General features: G+C 41.0%; 1 protein-coding gene across 2 annotated transcripts in view; it reads right to left on the reverse strand.

Moving 5' to 3' along the window:
• Positions 1–16,795, reverse strand: part of NRG1 (neuregulin 1) — a 1,270,305-nt gene that overhangs the window by 16,812 nt on the left and 1,236,698 nt on the right. Inside the window, exon 3 of one of the 2 annotated variants that reach the window (XM_075556714.1) lies at positions 7,376–7,443. In XM_075556714.1, the coding sequence (XP_075412829.1) occupies positions 7,376–7,443 (68 nt within the window). Of the gene's footprint in view, positions 1–6,716; positions 6,811–7,375; positions 7,444–16,795 lie in introns of those variants that run through there. The other variant, XM_075556715.1, reaches the window with a different exon arrangement.

A 16,795-nucleotide genomic window follows, 5' to 3' on the forward strand; every position in this document is an offset into this window, starting at 1 on the left:
ACATTCAAGGGGCATTGGGGAGATTTATGAATGTTCAGCAGGTGAGATGATTTTTTGTTAACCCTAAATGAAGCCTGGGATGATAAGAACTGCCGCCTTCACTATTTCAGTACACTAACATGGACTCAAAGCAGGGAGCTCACTGTTATGGCTGTATGACCCCTTCTAAAGAAAAAGGAAATCAGTCAGGAACGAAAGGGAAGAGGAAGGGGGACAAAGTTTGAAGCTCATAGGCTCTAAATTCGGCAGGCTAAAAGGAATGATGGCGGTTCATACCCATAAATTCAATCCCAAGGTGCTCTGCCAATGCAAAGTTGACCAAGGAAGGGGGGGAAAAAAAGGGAAAAAGTTTAAGCAAAAAGCAATACACTGCACTCGGCAACACATTACACATGACTAACGACTCCCGGTACTTGCGCATCAGACAGGGGTGACGTAGCAGTGCTCAGGTAGCTGCCAGGCCCGCGGTGGGGACCTCTCTTTCTAGGGGCGTGCCAACAGCAGCGCCCAGCGCCCTCATTCACCCTTAGGAGACCTGACTGAGGGGAAGCTATGGCTGCGCTGTTCTCGCCAGTATGTCAGTATAAGAGATCATTTTGACGGTCTCTTTGGAAAAGGCAGAAGCAGGTTCTAGGGAGGTGACCTTCTTGATCCGCAAACGTCCGGTGGCAGTGCCAGGAGCAGAAAGCAAGAGGAGAGCACTTTGGTGTGAACATGGTAGTGCTGTGGACTTGATGTTTCCCAGAAGTTTCTTTGGTGGTTGCTGCCGCCGCCGCTGCTACTTTGACTAGTTTTAGAAAAGGCATCCAATTCTAATTCAAAACTTCCCTCGAGCCGCCTCTTGCACAGTTCGGTCACCGACAGCAACAGACCCTCTGCCACAAAGCCAGCCAGGGGACTGGGACGCGGACTGGGGTTTGCTTCCAGTTCCCCCTATACTTCCTGGGTGGCTTTTCCAAACTCTAAAAAGAAAGCGGTGGGGCAGGGGGAGGGCGGAGGATGTGCACCGTATTCATCAGGCCCCACGGTAATTGTATTACTTCCTCAAACATCAGAGAGCAAATTAGATAATAGGCCCACAGTGCCAAGTTTCTCTGAAGAAACCCTTTTACAGGGGGCCCGACTGTGACCCCGGCACAGGGGCACAGCCACAAGAGGACTTGATCCCCAAAGGTTCTCAAGGGGACCAGCCCACAGCCAGCCATCGTGAAAACCGACGCCAGTCAGGCGTGGCGGCTGAACCTGCATGGGCTCAGATAAAGAAACGGAGAAAATGCAATAAAAATTAAAAAGAAAAAAAAATCTCTTGAGAAATGACACTATCCGTTCTTGGCAAACCGTCTGAATCAAGTTCCGTGGTGTGGAGCCCTTTAGCACTTGACCTCGCTTGCCTGGGAGGTGGCTGACAGGCAGGAGGGATGAATGAAACCGGAGGTTCAGATCAGAGGGATATTCTTGCCTGGATCCACACTGGAGACACCAGGGCGCTCCACAAAAAGAGGAGACATTGCCAAATGTGGAAAAAGAAAAAATGTGTGCACCAGGTCTTTCTCTTACACAAACATCCACCGGGAGGGATAACGGATACGGAGGGGCACAGGTGGTCTTGGTTTCCAGTCCTGCCTCTGCCATGGACCTGCTCAGTGACTCAGTCCTCACCGACAAGCTGGCCACACTGACATGTCTCACGGGGGGGGGGGCCTGAGGAACAAAGGAGTCAAGGAGCGGGAGCGCCGTGCACCCCACTTCCACGAATGATGGCAGCCAGCAAGGGGGGCCTGCACAGATAGTGCTGGAGGTTTATGTTCTGATACTCATTGCATTTAGGCTTTAAAAACATATCAATTCCATGGCCAGAAAAATTCTGAAGGCTTTTGGGGTATATTCAAGAACAGAGTATTGAGAAACTCCACCCCACCCTTCCAAAACTGAAGCTCCTGGATGGGAAAAAAAACCAGATGACAAATGCGGTAACAATGGTCAGGAGACGCGTTATGTATCTTTTATGAGAGGCCCTCTGGACTCCAGAGTACATGAGCAAAGAATCTGAATTTTTCAAAAACCTAGAATTGGAGGTGGTGGTCAGTCGTGGCACAAAGGTCTCAGCAAATAGATAATTTATTCAAATCCAAATGAATCTCATTGCCACATTAACTCCCCCCAAACTCATTTTCCAAAGAAGTTGAGAATAAATTCCTCCAAGATCTCCAAGAGGGTGTCAGGCCCTTTTCCTCCCGAGAACAGCTTCTGCCTCACCTTTTCTTCCCACCAGTCAGGAATATTTTAAGGGTTAAAATCAAGAGAGACGCACAAACAACTCTCTCCAGAAAGTCATTATTCCATGCCTACGTGAACACTGCTAATGATCACTATTAGTTGCATAGAGAGCTTGCTTAAGTCTTCAATAAAATTAGTGGCATGCCCATGCATACATATTACTGCATTTACAGTTTTATAGGTAAGCCTGTGAGCCTCACTATAATTTCATTTCATGGGAAGTCATTCATATCAGGCAACTCCAATTTCAATAATTCAATGGGAAATTGGTACTTAAAACTAGAATCTCTTCTGGCCATATGCCCTGACAAGGAAGCAGGCAGAGGAAACATGCATCTATCATTCTAGACCCAGAGCAAATGCTGCCGTCATGTATTTGTACGATGGGTGGCTGCATTTCTTTCATTGTGAATCAAGAATAGTAGAATCCACAAATGGTATTCATTTTATGAAGAGGTGATTACTATTTGTTATCTTTAATATGATGTTGGCGTAGGCTCATTACGTGTCACGGCCTCCCACTGAACTTCTGCCTAGCCACCACATTTCCCAATTTAATTAATAATTAAAAAACACAAAGATTACTGTAAACAATTTAGCTTCCTTTCTACATGTGATTTCCTGCTTGCACTAGGCAATATAAAATTTTAATTTAAAATCTAAGAGTCTTCAGGAACTATTAAACATCAACTCACACTTTGCCTTCAGATTTTGTAAATGTTTGGAGAAATATGATTAATCTCTAGGTTAAGTGTTCACTTTCATTAGGAGAAGAGAACTGTTTTTTCAGGTACATGAAGTTACGGTTTCTGTTAAAGTTTGAAGACATTCAGAATTTTACTCTTTAGTCTTAGGTCTGGCTTTTTAAAATGATCTCAAGGCATATGTGTAGTTTTAACTTTCTATATCTCTGAAGTTTCTACAAGAAATCTGTCGATATAATTTCTATATGGGACCAAATGAATGCCTGTTTTATACATTTTGACTTACCTTTACAAATGTAGACATGCCCACCCACCCACCTTCCCACCCACCCACCCTCCCACACATACCACTCTGTATTGCTACTGAGCCCTTTGAAATGAAAGAGGAGACTCTTTCCGGACTCCCAAACATCCATGTGCAGATGAGTGTGTACACACACACACACACACACACACACACACACACACACACCATCATCTCAGTTATGGTTAGAGTTTGTGATAATTCTGCCATCGGTAGTTTCCCTGCATTCAACTGTCAACAGGATGACATGTTGAATAAACTAATAATTTCAATAGGGTTTTTAAACATTTAGAAATCCACACGTGCACTGGAAACCTAAGGCTCAAAACCAGTTTACCTACTCTACTTCGAGAATGTGCTTAACCATTCTAAATTTGTACTCTTGAAAATTGGTCTATACTTTAGGCTCATCTGCACCAGCTTTTATTATATATTAGTTATGTATGACACATTTGTTCCACATTCCTGGTAACTTTTGAGGCTGTGTATGATTTCTCAGTCACCTGTACACATATGAAGCACACACACACACACACAAATGAACATGATCCCCTTCCACTATGACTTCTGTGTCACGATAGGTCAAATTGTAAGCTGACTATCCTTGACAATATTTTCCTCAGAACTGCAAAAAAGTGTTTTATTTCGGGATAAATTGAGGTCTTGAAGAAAGCCATAGAACAAGTACATTTGTTCATTTTATATTTAAAATCAGTTTAAGACTCAATAAATGCCCAAAAGGCATTTCATACAATAACTAGAATCCGGGTATTGAATTCTAGCAACATAATTTATGTGCTAATAAACATATTGAAAAATTCTAAGTTGCTGAAGAATATTCTTCTTTATATTTTGATAAGTTACAAGTAATGTTTCTTTGAAAGTGGGATATATATAGTTTCTTTAAAACTTCTCTTTCCCCGACTTTCTGAATATAGATAAACACTTAAAATTGAAGAATGGTCACTTTGGCATCCCCCTTTGGGGGGAATTTGAATATAAAGCTCTGAGGGGTAGGAAAACTGCCCTTATTTTCCCATCTCCTATGTGGAGGTTTGCAGCAATCAACCCGGAGAATTTCAGACACACAGAGGTTAGACACAGAGGTTAGCAAACTGTGCACAAGACAGCTTTGGAAAACAGTTTCTAACGGAAAAGTCGTTCCTTTCTCGGGCATATGACACCACTGTCACTGCTCTATTTTGATCATAAAGGAGCTCGCTATTTATCATGTTAAAATCTGGTCAAAATGCAAACAACTGATTTCCTGCATGTCTCCAAAAAGTGTTATTTAAGGCTTACTAAAGAATGTTTTAAGGAAACAGATCTGGCAATTCATAAATATATACTGGTTATTTCTAAGTGATGTACTATAGAAGTGAAAATAGTCTAAAAGGGAGGTTGGGAATATTCTTCACTGACAAGCATAACTCATTTTTCGGAGAAATGATTTGGTCTTAAAGCTTTTCTCTATAGTGATCCTGATTATTTTTGATAAGCAGTAAAATTTTCTGCAACAAAAAAATAATTCCAGTTAGGTTTTTTTAAGCCTAGAACATATATGAAATGTATTTACATGGTCAAGTAGATTTGCTGTCTATGTTATTTCTCTGCAAACATATTTCTACAAGAATGGCTTTAGTGCTGTAAAGACTTTCACGCCACCCCTTGATTTTCAGCTTATATTTCATCTGCCTTTGAAATCTATAGCAAAATAAGCTGTCTATTAATGATATAACATTTAAATACCTGTGAGTACAGTGGAGATCGTGCTTGCAAATGGAGCAACATTAGTTAGTTCATTATCAAAATAGAAACATCGTTATGCCACGATCTTTGATAGGTAGCCCACACATAAGTATCACTGACTCACAAGGTGATTGACTATAAATGGGTCTAATTTTCCCATAATGCATGTGGAATTTATACTAGATCATCAATGACTGTCAAATTCCTGAATCTTATACTTCATATGCATTTCAAAGAAAATGCCCAAAACCCTGTAGCCATTGAGTCCATCCCAACTCAGAGCAGCTCGACGGAAAGGACTGCTGAAGTGGCCAATCGTACCCAGGAGCCAACAGCCTGGATCGTTCTCCCCGGCAGTGGCTGGTGGATTTTTGAGCCACCTAACTAGCAATTGGCAACCCGGTGCTTAAGTAAATCTCGGATCATTTTCTGTTACGTCAACTTAAAATGCACCAACCCCTTGTGGAACATTTTCCATGGTAAGCAATTGACCATCCAAATCAGGTGTTGGCCAACTGGCCTGCTGGCAAATTGAGCCTGCTCCCTGTGTTCTGAAATGAGCTCTCCTTGTCACACAGCCAAGGTCATCTGTGTAAGTATTGTTTCTCTTCTCATGCTACACTGGCAAAGTATTTGTGACCATACTTTATATCACTAGCAAACCCTACAATATTTCTAGTCCTTTAAAGGAAAAATATTGCCAGCTCTCAATTTAAGTGTGCGGCTGTATGGAGTGTGCCCACAGCTGCAAAAGCTCCAGCCTCAAAGTCTGAGAGTCCCGGCTCACAGGGGAAGGACAGAAATATATCCGAGTTACCTGTGCAATTGTACCAACTCTAAAAGGGGTCCTAGAGGCCTGGTGTTCGGGACTTCCAGAGCTCAGAAAAGTTCATCAGAATTGCACAGTTCTTAATTAAAATAGCTATATATGTGTATACGGTCACATATGTGTCTATATTCTAGAGGTGAGCTATTCTATTTCAAATAAGAATACATTTTATATTTTAAATGACCTAAGGTCATCATCAATATTAGCATTAAAAAAAAGGTTTTTTTTTTTTGATGGTTTACACTAGTCCTCATTGCACAGTAGCTCCCCGAATCAACATCCATGGAAGCCAGGATAGCTCCTTTGTCGTGAAATGTTTGCTTTCAATTTTCCTACTCCGTGTTATTTTTTTATACCTAGATGCAAATGAGGTGGTTAATGAAGAGAAACACCTAAACTCTTTTGATTATGTTTATTTGTGATAAATAACACATTCGGAACCAAAATGAACTTACCAGCGTCTCAGGTGTATATGGGTTAGCCCTTAGCACCCTGCTTTTCTGAATGTTGTCATTTTATAAAGAACATGGACTGTTTCATGGAATGATGTTTATTTTATCAATAAAAGTGAGACTTTTCAATGCCTTTATTGCAATTCCACTGCTTGATATTGACTATCATAGTGCATCACATTATTCAATATCAGTGCCAGAAACATCTGGAGCCTCACACACCTATTAGAAACTCAGAGCCCACGAGACACAAACAGAGGGATTAATACAATTGCTTTGGTTAATGTTCTCATGCGACAGGCAGAGGCAGTCAGTGTTAAACCTGGTAAAACACGTCTAGCTCTAGGTGAGCTCTGAGGGGAGGTACGGCAGCAAGAAAGCAGCACCGACTGAGCATGCTCCTATTCAGGCAGAGACAGAAAGGGGGTGGACGTACTGTAGAAGCTGGCCATTACGTAGTTTTGGCAGCGATCACCAGTAAACTCATTTGGGCACCTGAGAGAAGAAACAAAAAACAATGGTGGAAAAAACAGAGAAAAAGAAAAGAGGTGAATATATGGCAGAAAGAAGCCCCGTCAGTGTCAATTGACTTGAACTTGGTGAGTTCGCCCTCAGGAGCTGAATCCTTGTGCTAATCATGCCTTCAGACTCTCTGGCATTTCCCCACACGATTAAAATGTTGGGCAAAATGTAGTGTGTGAGTCTGTCTCACTGAAAGATCCAAGGATTTCAGATGATTTCTTTCCTTCAAAGGGAATCACCTGAAGTCAAAGCCGGTCATTTTCTCTCAGTTTTCCATTTGATAGTTCTGCTCAAAAATGTTGAAAGAAATTTTGTCACCCTGCCTGCCATGGTGACCAGCATCACTGGCCACCCTGACGGGCCATTCTTCAGGGCCTAGGTTGAAGGACAATCAGAAGAGGTCATAGTGCAGGGGTTGATGTCCTGAGTGGCTGAACCATAATTAGAACAGAAGCATTCGGTTACAACTGAGCTATGCAACTACCAAGCAGTAGTGACTGTGGCTGTAGAAAGCAAACGGCACATTATTTTAACATACTTTCTTGGGTATGGACTTTCATGGGCACATTCTCAGTACATCTTGCTCCAGTGAATCCAGGTTGGCACCTAGAGGGCAAAAATGTGATAAGCAATAGAACACTCAAGACACCAAACTTTCAGACCGGAAATTTCCCTCTCATGGAACAGGAAGAATCCTATAAGTGATCTGGTTACCTAACATCAAGACAAACCATTTAGAAAACTGTGTCCCATGGAAACTGTGGGTTATCGATTTCTGTGGGTTGCTTCAGTCTTCGAAAGATCAAATTGCACTAGAATGCGTTTGAGTGGCGGTGGCAAGGCATGGCAGCAATGCCATTTTCCCATGGGCATGATTTCATTTACTACTGAGCACTGACCCTTAGCATGTTCACAGAGTGTTTTTGATAACAACTGATATGGTCTACCTGCAATCTTTATTGACTGAACTGAGCCCCAAATCAAGCCCACTGCCCTCAAGCCAGTTCCCACTCATAGGGACTACATAGGGCGGGCTAGACAGGCTCTCTAGGGTTTCTGAGAAGGTAAATTTTTATAGGAGGATAAAGCCCCAATTTTTCTCCCTCGGAGTAGCTGGTGGTGTAAACCACTGACCATGTGCTCGGCAGCCCAATGCTTTACCCATTCTGCCACTAGAGCTCCCAACATAGTCCAGACTTCTTATAGAACTTAAATGGTCAGTTCTGGACTTGGTAATGTAATAAATCCCAACTATGAGTCACACACACTTGTGCTCTTAATTGCTGACAATACAAAGCAAATATTCACCAGTTTTTGAATACTAACATACAGTAAGTCTATTTATTTTATGCCGAAAGATAGACAGTTGATTCTGATTCTTATTAGCAACAATTTTTCGTAACTTGTTTATCCTCAATCACTGACAAATACATTTAAAACTTAGACCAGTTATTCTTCCAATGTAGCATTTAATAGATGTCACTTTGCATTTAAAGTAAAAGTGTTTAAAGAGTATATATTTAAAAACTTACATTTTTTACATATATATACAAAGGAATCTTCAAAATGTCCGTGGAAATGTGGAATTAAAAGACACCGAAATCTCCCCCACACCCGTGGAAGTCCCCTTGTATTTACATATACATTTTCTAGAATGTTATAGAGTGTCTTCTTTCAGGCCATCCAGTGGCGCTGTGATTAAACATGGAAGTCCTTTATTTGATCATTTTGTTGCTGTTACTCTGGAAACTGAAGCACCGGGCACTGGACCCATTCTCCCCAAGGTGATGTTCTAACAAACAGCAGCAGCATCTAATGATCAAGTCTACTTAAACAAAGCATCTTATTAAATTAGCTCTGATAACATACACATCATGATTTAAACACAGTCCTTTTTTCTCGAGAATAAGTAAATATGCATAAGCACCTGCACACTATTTTTGACCTGAGCCAGATGTGAACAGAATGATTTCGTTTTACCCACACAGGTTTGGTAGCTCTTCATTTCCCTTCCAACCAAGCCCAGTGCTTAAAAAGTGTTTCCTGACTTGATACTTCTAGCTATTCCTACTACCTGAAGCATGGCCTACAAGAGGAAATCTTAATAGTTCTAGATACATATTTATGTAAAATTACACCATACTTTGATCATTCACAACAATATCAACAAGGAATATTTGGTATTGAAACAGTTTTGAGTCCTTCACAACCCATATGTAAATGAATTGCGTGTTTCTTGATAGGTAGAATCTGTTTGCTGCGGTGGACTGAGGAAGATCTAAAGAGAAATCTGTATAAGAGCTGCAACCTATGAGGTTGGGTCTGTTTTCATAAAAAATGCTATTCCTTATGCTTTAGCAGCCATGCCTTCACACAGAAAAGAGAAACAGAGGAAGAACTTGTTTCCCTTAAAGCTTAAATAATTCCTGAAGTAAGTTTTTTAGTTATTTCATTTTTGTAATTACCTTGCATACACATAGACATATATTCAACCATATAAATAAATACATAGATAATTCAAGAACAAAAGACATTTTACAATGTTGTTTTTATCTTGACCAATACAAATGATCGTATCGATCATACAACAGTATTCTTTTTCATGCAAAGAACATGATTTAAAATGTGTGAAAACCACTTCTATGTGTGTGTGTGGGTGAGAGAGAGAGAGAGAGAGAGAGAGAGAGAGAGAGACCAGTCATTTGAGACGAGATAAAAATGCCCTTATTTAAGGCTCATAAAATTAACAAGAAGCTCAAGAATCATGTAGTAAAGTAAAATACCATGTAGGTATCTGAGACTCAAAGAGTTGTGTGGTCAGCAGGCAAAGGCCAAGAAGGTAAAAGGAGTCAATAATCACACCCTCTTAATTTTCTAGTTATTAAAACCTTCTACCAAGACTATTTTCCAGAACACTAGCATTGTAGTGGTTTAGCTTCATAATAAGATGATATAGAATATTTGGAATAGGAACACTTAGAACGATTCCAAATGCACAAATGCTTCTACCAACTAATTGCTATATCTGAACCAAAATTTCATTTCATGAATGCTTATCTTCATTCGAGAAAGCATGTTCTTAGTGAAAGTCATGGCCCTCAAAGTGTGGTCCATGAACCAAGAACACCAGCGTCTCCTGGGAGCTTGTTAGTAGAAATGCAGAACGTCATGCCCCAGACCACAATTAAAGACGAGAACCTCTATTTTAACAAGATCCCCTAAAGGCACAATACAACCAAACCAAACCAGAGAGCACCAAACTCATCGCCATGGAATTGATTGCGATTCATAATGACTCTACAAGAGAGAGCAGAACTATCAACAAGGGTTTCTCCGAACAGATCTCTAAGAAAGCTGACAACCTCATCTTTCTCCAATAGACCGGCTGGTGGGTCTGAACTGCTGACTTTGCAGTTAGTATCCTGGGGTTTATCCCACTGCATCACTGGGAATTCTTAAAAGACACAAAGCCCATAAGATATGAGAGACTGTAGACTTGAAAGATGGAGTGTAAGGGCCTCTTATCCTGACAGCAGAGTACCTTGCTGTTGGGGCCTGGGTAGTCCATTGAGCTTTACTCATTCTCTGTCAGTGATAAAATAAAAGCTTTAACTAAGTGCTCTTCAAAAGTATCTTTTACCATAAAAGTTTTCTGAATGGATGCTATGCTAACACATGGAACCACTGAGAGCACACTTGACATCATTTCTTCTGATGACTGCCCACCAAAGATGACAGAGGACATTTAAAAAGCATTACTGATTCCATGGATTTTAGAGACAACCAAAGACAACCAAATAAAAAATACCCATTGCTCTGCACCAATGCTTGTTATGTAATTGTGTAAACATCTAGAATTGTTGCCAAATAAGATGCAAGAAAACAGAAATGGATCAAAAGAGTTTCTGTATAAACATTACTAAATGTAGACTCTGCCTTGATTGTGTAAAGGACTCATAGGCATCATATGCAAATGACAGGCTGTCTGATCTAGACACTCTTATTAAGTTCCATGGAATCACTTCTGACAGAGTATCTAGCTTCTAACATATTTCTGTATTAGCAGTTGATATTATGTTTGTTATTCAAAAATTTGTTCTCTCCTGGGAGATTACCTTGCACTAAATCAAGTGATAATGTTATGCCTTCCATGACTGAGGAAACGCCCAAAGTTTTATTTCTTAAGGAAAATACCATGTTTGACAAACAACCAAGCACTTGGGCTGCATTAAAGAACATCGTTTCTTTAAGACCAAAAGATGGGATTCCCCTTCCTCCTGATATTTTTCTTCCATTTGCTCTAGCACCTATTTTTAATGTTTGTACTACATTTGTCCTAAATAGAATGACTTCTTAATTGTAGTCCAGGACAGAAGCTACAGAGCGGATTTGCTGTCCAACAGCAATGTGGGCACGTTTCAGTTCCTGAAATCGGTTGCTGTGCCCTCGGTGAAATAGCGTTCCTCCCACTTCCCTCCCTGCTCTTCTTACAGGTCACTTTTGGGTAAACATTGCACTTTGGTTCTCAAATGATTGATTGCATGGAAAAGTATATTCTTCTCTGGCATTACTGTTCAGCAGCTAGATCTGCCTATTGTTTGGCAGATCTAGGGGCGGGGGGGTTCAGTTCCCCAAAAGCAGGGTTTCTAACAGGCAAAGTCTTGAGGGCTCCACAGTCTATCACACTGGCAATTCTGGTCTTTCTGTGTTCTCAAATCTTGTTCTATTGGCCCCTTTCATTCTCTGTGCAGGACTTAAGCTTCACCAATATTTCTGTGGAAGCTTAGGCAGCACCTATTCGTAATTAACCTTTTCCTTACTTCTACCTTCTGTCTCTCTACTTCTTTTCCCTCAGGTACAAGGTTATGATCCCCTCTTCAGCTCTCTCATTGCAAATTGCCCTGATACCTCCCTTTCACTTAGCTACCTATTCTGTTGCTGTATTTTTCGCCTCTGCTAGGTCAGACTGTGCTCGAAGGACCAAACCATATTTTAATTACTGTGTACCACCAATGCCTATCGCAGTGCGTGGCTCAGAAAGGGCATTCAAAGCACACGTACTCAACTGAACCAAGTTCAGCGCTGGGCGAGGACCTTTGTCTCTTCCCGCAGTTTTACTTCCTGACTCCTTGGAAGCCTTCGTGTGGCTTGGTATGTCTTCCCATGTCAGCTTCTCCACTTGCTTACGTTTTCTTTTTTATATTTCAAAAGTGATCAAATCAAGATATGCCTACACTCATCCTGTACCTTCAGCAGCATAGCACTTAAATTGATTCCCAAATGGGATGAGAACCACAGGCATAGGGGGGTTAAGAATTAAAACATAATAAAATTTAGAAAAGTATCATTTGTGAAAGCCTTTCATGTCCCCAAGGGTCAGCCCTGGTTTACAACATAAAATATTACGATAATGTGTATTTTAGCTACAAACTCATGTATCCCCATCATTATATAGTTAAGCAGTAGCAACCTTTTCTTTTTTATTATGATCTTGGGGCCAATTTTCAGACTGAAATAGCAGTACGTACATACAGTGACTACTCTGGACTCAGAGTAAATGTTGACACACACACTCACAAGAGTGAGTCCTTCTTGCTCTCCAGAGCTATTTCTCCGATAGGTAATTCCAACGGCGAGGGAGGCAGTGCTAGCAAGATTAGCCCCCCACTCCACCCCCCGCCCCCGTCTCGGCCCTTGTTTGAACCTCGGTCCTTTCCTAAGGCTCTGTTTGCACAGCTTGTTCTGAAGTGCTCGCGTGTAGACTCACCCCCTTGCCAGTGTTTATTCTACATGATGTATCCTTAAGTTTGGGGGTCAAACCATTTAATTGGCTACGGGATCAATCCACATCCCATACATCTCCACATCACTCTGACACGATGACATATGGACCGTCAGCTTGTGGTTTGCTCTTCCTCTCTGGAGGATTAACCTTTCTTGTCTCATCAGACAGCCCGGAGGCTCACACCAGACAAGTTTGGGGGTTCTATCGACTTCAACTACTACATTTTATGACAAAACATCTAAATACGCACATTTTAAGTCATTTAATAGAAATATTTAACAATTGTGTATTTTATTCTAAATGTGTCTTAAGTTGAGGGCTGCTATATCCACTTCTTTTCACAGACACTTCAGATGCTTCTGACTAGTTTCTCTCCCCCCGCATACAGATCATCTATGATTACATCAATTAGTTAAAATGTCCATGTTTCTCATTCTTAGCAGCCCATGGATTCTATGAGGGCTGAAGTCACTCTGTCTCTTTTCACCACTTCCTGCCCACTGGAAGCACTGAATTGCAAAAGAGCTCCACAATTCACGTGGCTAGTGAGCTGCTTCGATGAAGAGAAAGGGCAGAAACTACTTAGGGCACTGAGTCAATGCAGCAGAAGTTAAGCACAGCGACACCTCAATTGGTTCTTTCAAGGGGAAAAGGAGGTTCTTCCAGGTAATTTAGTAAGCCAAAGACCAAATGAATAACTACCTGGTAAGCAAATCGCCCTTGCTGCTAGTTCTGCTCTGTCCCAGAGGGTTGCCTGGAATCAACATCAGCTCCACAACAGTAACTTCCAGCACACAGAGGGGGAACTTGGGTAGGGCAAGTAGTTGACATGCTCAGCTGCTAAGTAAAGCTTTGAAGGTTCAAATCCATCCAGAAAGAAAGGCCCTGTGAGCGACATCTGAAAAATCTGTAGCTGAAGCCCCTCGGGAGCCCAGTTCCACTCTAACACAGATGAGATCGCCATGCGTTAAAACTGCTTTGATGGCAGTTGGTGGGTACGCATGTAGCAAGAGGCTAGGGTAAAAGAGAGTGAAGAGCTGAGTGTCTACATCAGTGGTCCTCAACCTTCCTCATGCCGCAACCCTTTCATACAGTTCCTTGTGTTGTGCTGAGCCCCCAACCATAAAATTATTTCCGTTGCTCTTTTGCAACTATAATTTTGCTACTGTTAAGAATCAGGTGACCCCTGTGAAAGGGTTGTTCAACCCCCAAAGGGGTTGCGACCCACAGGTTGAGAACTGCTGGCCCAGATCTAAGCAATGGAGTGCTATCTACTTGCTCTCACAAATGCCAGCTGTATGTGGTAAAGATTACAGTGCTCAGTTACAGAGAACAGTTTTAACCAATTCTGACGAAAAACCCTTCCATGCCTGGAGTTGGGGGGACTTAGCTATCTGTTCCTATAGACTCGAATCTCTAACACTATGTCTATCCTTTACATTGTTCCACATTTTTCTTTCTATAGTTATGAAGCTCCTGCTGCAGGACACAACTTTGCTTAGGAACCACAATGTTCATTTCATTAAGTGAATCCTGGTATTCATATGTAGTACGCATACCATCATCGTACCAGGATTTTACGTAGAGTAAGCTTTCCTCATGTGTTGCTTTGCCCCTTTCTCCCCTATGCAATGGCTAATTTGTCTAGCCTCTACGAAAATCTCTCTTTCCTGAGCATCTGCAACGGACGTGGCTTCTCTCTACTACTCAAGAAGTTACTATGATCCTGACTTGCTATCTCAATGTCTGAAGTCTCCCGCTCGCTTTCAGAGTGCATGGATAGGCTCCGTTGTCCAACGTCATTTGGCTCTAGCTGTTATTTATTGATAAATTTCTAGGATGAAGTCACTGACCTAAGCACGCAAGACGCTGTGGCATGTAACAACCGCGTCCAATTATCCCAGCTTCTTCTTTTCCCTCCCTTCTAGGAATTCCAGCTACCTTAGGAAACGCCACTGTTCTATTTCAAATACACTCACTCTAGTGAATTACTTTGGAAGGCATTTAACTTTTCTAAACAGACCAAGATTCTAAGGACCACAAAACTGTATTATACTCTGTGTTTCCAAAAATGTCTAGCACTGATGTAACTAATCTACAAAACAAATATCAGTATTCATTTATTAAGTCTATTGTTACACATTTTTGTGACTTTATCTCTGGCAGTCTGATGTTTTTCAGGGTTGACTGCCACAAGAATTCATATACTACCTGGTTTCAGAAAAATTAACTATACACAATTGTACAGGGAAATCTTTGAAGGTTGAATCTCTTCTTTCTTTCTTTTTTTAAACATTTTATTAGGAGGAATCTCTTATTTCTAAATTCAGCTTCATCCCTTTTTTTGGCCCATACGGAAGCCAGTGTTCGGAGATACAAAATGATCTATCAAATCCAAAGTTATCAACTAAACCAGTCACTCCACCAAATCCAATGAAACCTGCTGGTGTTCCATACAATGGAGAAATGGGATTTAAACATAATACTACATCCCGTGAAGGCAGGTGTGCGGGCCGTTCCCTGTGTCTACAGAGAGCATGCAATACTATCACTTTTTATTATAAAATTATCACTCGCTTCCTCAGGTGTTAGCAGAAATGAACTCATTTAATTTCACTGAGTTCCTGGGGAAAAATTAGAGACTATATTAACTAATTATAAATCCAGGTTTGTTTGTTTGTTTGTTTTTTCAACAAAGACCTAAAGTGAACGCGATCAAGAATTCACTAAAACTAGTGGTTAAATTGTAATTCCCTCACGATGAAGTTATATCTATCCACTGGACAACATACTGTGTTTACATTCAGAAGAACATGTATGTATATGTAATTGATTTCTAAAGAAGAAGAAACAGTATCTGGACAATATCCTGTTCAAATTATCTTGTTTCTTTGAATGACATGACAACATAGAACACTATAGTGCCAACAAGGACAAAGAACCCTAGTATAATTCGTTCCTCGTCTTTATGTAATCTGGAAGAGTGACTAGTTTCTGTCTGGGCTACATTTCAAATTACTGTAGAGAGAAGAGGAATAGAGATGATGAGAACTCCCACTGAAGTTCCCACACCATCCCTGGGGGAAGTCCAAGTATCCAGCAAATCTCTCCTTCCAGAGGGGTTTAACCCTAAAATGCTTAATCCATTTGGAACACCTTGTTTTAAACTGAGAGACAAAAGTAATTTTCTGTAAAAATCTTCTGCTTCAACCCCCAAGAAGACAAACAGGAGATGAGGTGACCGAAGAAATTGCTTGGAAGCTCCTGTGCCTGTGGTGCTCTGAGTCATTCATGTCTTTTCCTTAGAATGATGCTGGTTTGGATGGTGCAGCTCACGCTTGAGCAATGTTTTGCTGAAGACAGACGGATCATATGGAAACTATGAACTGACTTCACAAACAGGGCCATGATGAACCAAAAGAACAATTTTGTTTTTTTTCTGCTCCTATTCAAGTGGTCTAGTGAACAATAAATTATCGCAGGACATGTGGATTATGTGTCTCTGTTTAAATACTGAGCAGTGATTATCTTAAACATACTTTTCATACTGGGATTTACAAACAAAAGGGAAAAATAAAGAACAAAATATACATACGTCTTCCATCTAGGAAGGCGGCCTGAAGTATTTTGGATGTTAAATATACTCCAATTCACCCCACAAAGTACTGACTTGCCTTGATGTATCAAGAAGGTCATTTCCCCAAAGAAGCAAACAGCTGTCAGCCTGTTAGCTGTCAAAATGTTCTTTCCCACAAGAACAAGGGAGAAGCTTTAACACTTTCCCAAACTCTTGTAATTACCGCACACACTTACACACATCAAGATGACATCAGTGGACGTGAGCTGGAGGGCAAGCACGAGCCACTGGACAATGGGCCTGGGGACGGCAGAGTGCTCCTTCATTGTTTACTGCCTTCAAGCATATCATAAGGACAACACATATTTCATGAAGATTAAAAATATATAGCAACATGTTTTTCTTGATTGGGCTTAAAAATTAATGAAAACTGGTGTAGGTGAAGAAAAATTACAGTTGTGGGCGTAATACCAAAATAGAATGTATGCTGAGGACTTAACACAATTGCATGTTTTGTGTAGGATGTGGAAGGGCTACTACGGACCAGCTGAAATTAATATGTGGGAAAACACGACCTTGGCTCCTATGCACATATA

The sequence above is a fragment of the Tenrec ecaudatus genome, chromosome 8, assembly GCF_050624435.1.
Source record: "Tenrec ecaudatus isolate mTenEca1 chromosome 8, mTenEca1.hap1, whole genome shotgun sequence".
Lineage (NCBI taxonomy): Eukaryota > Metazoa > Chordata > Mammalia > Afrosoricida > Tenrecidae > Tenrec > Tenrec ecaudatus.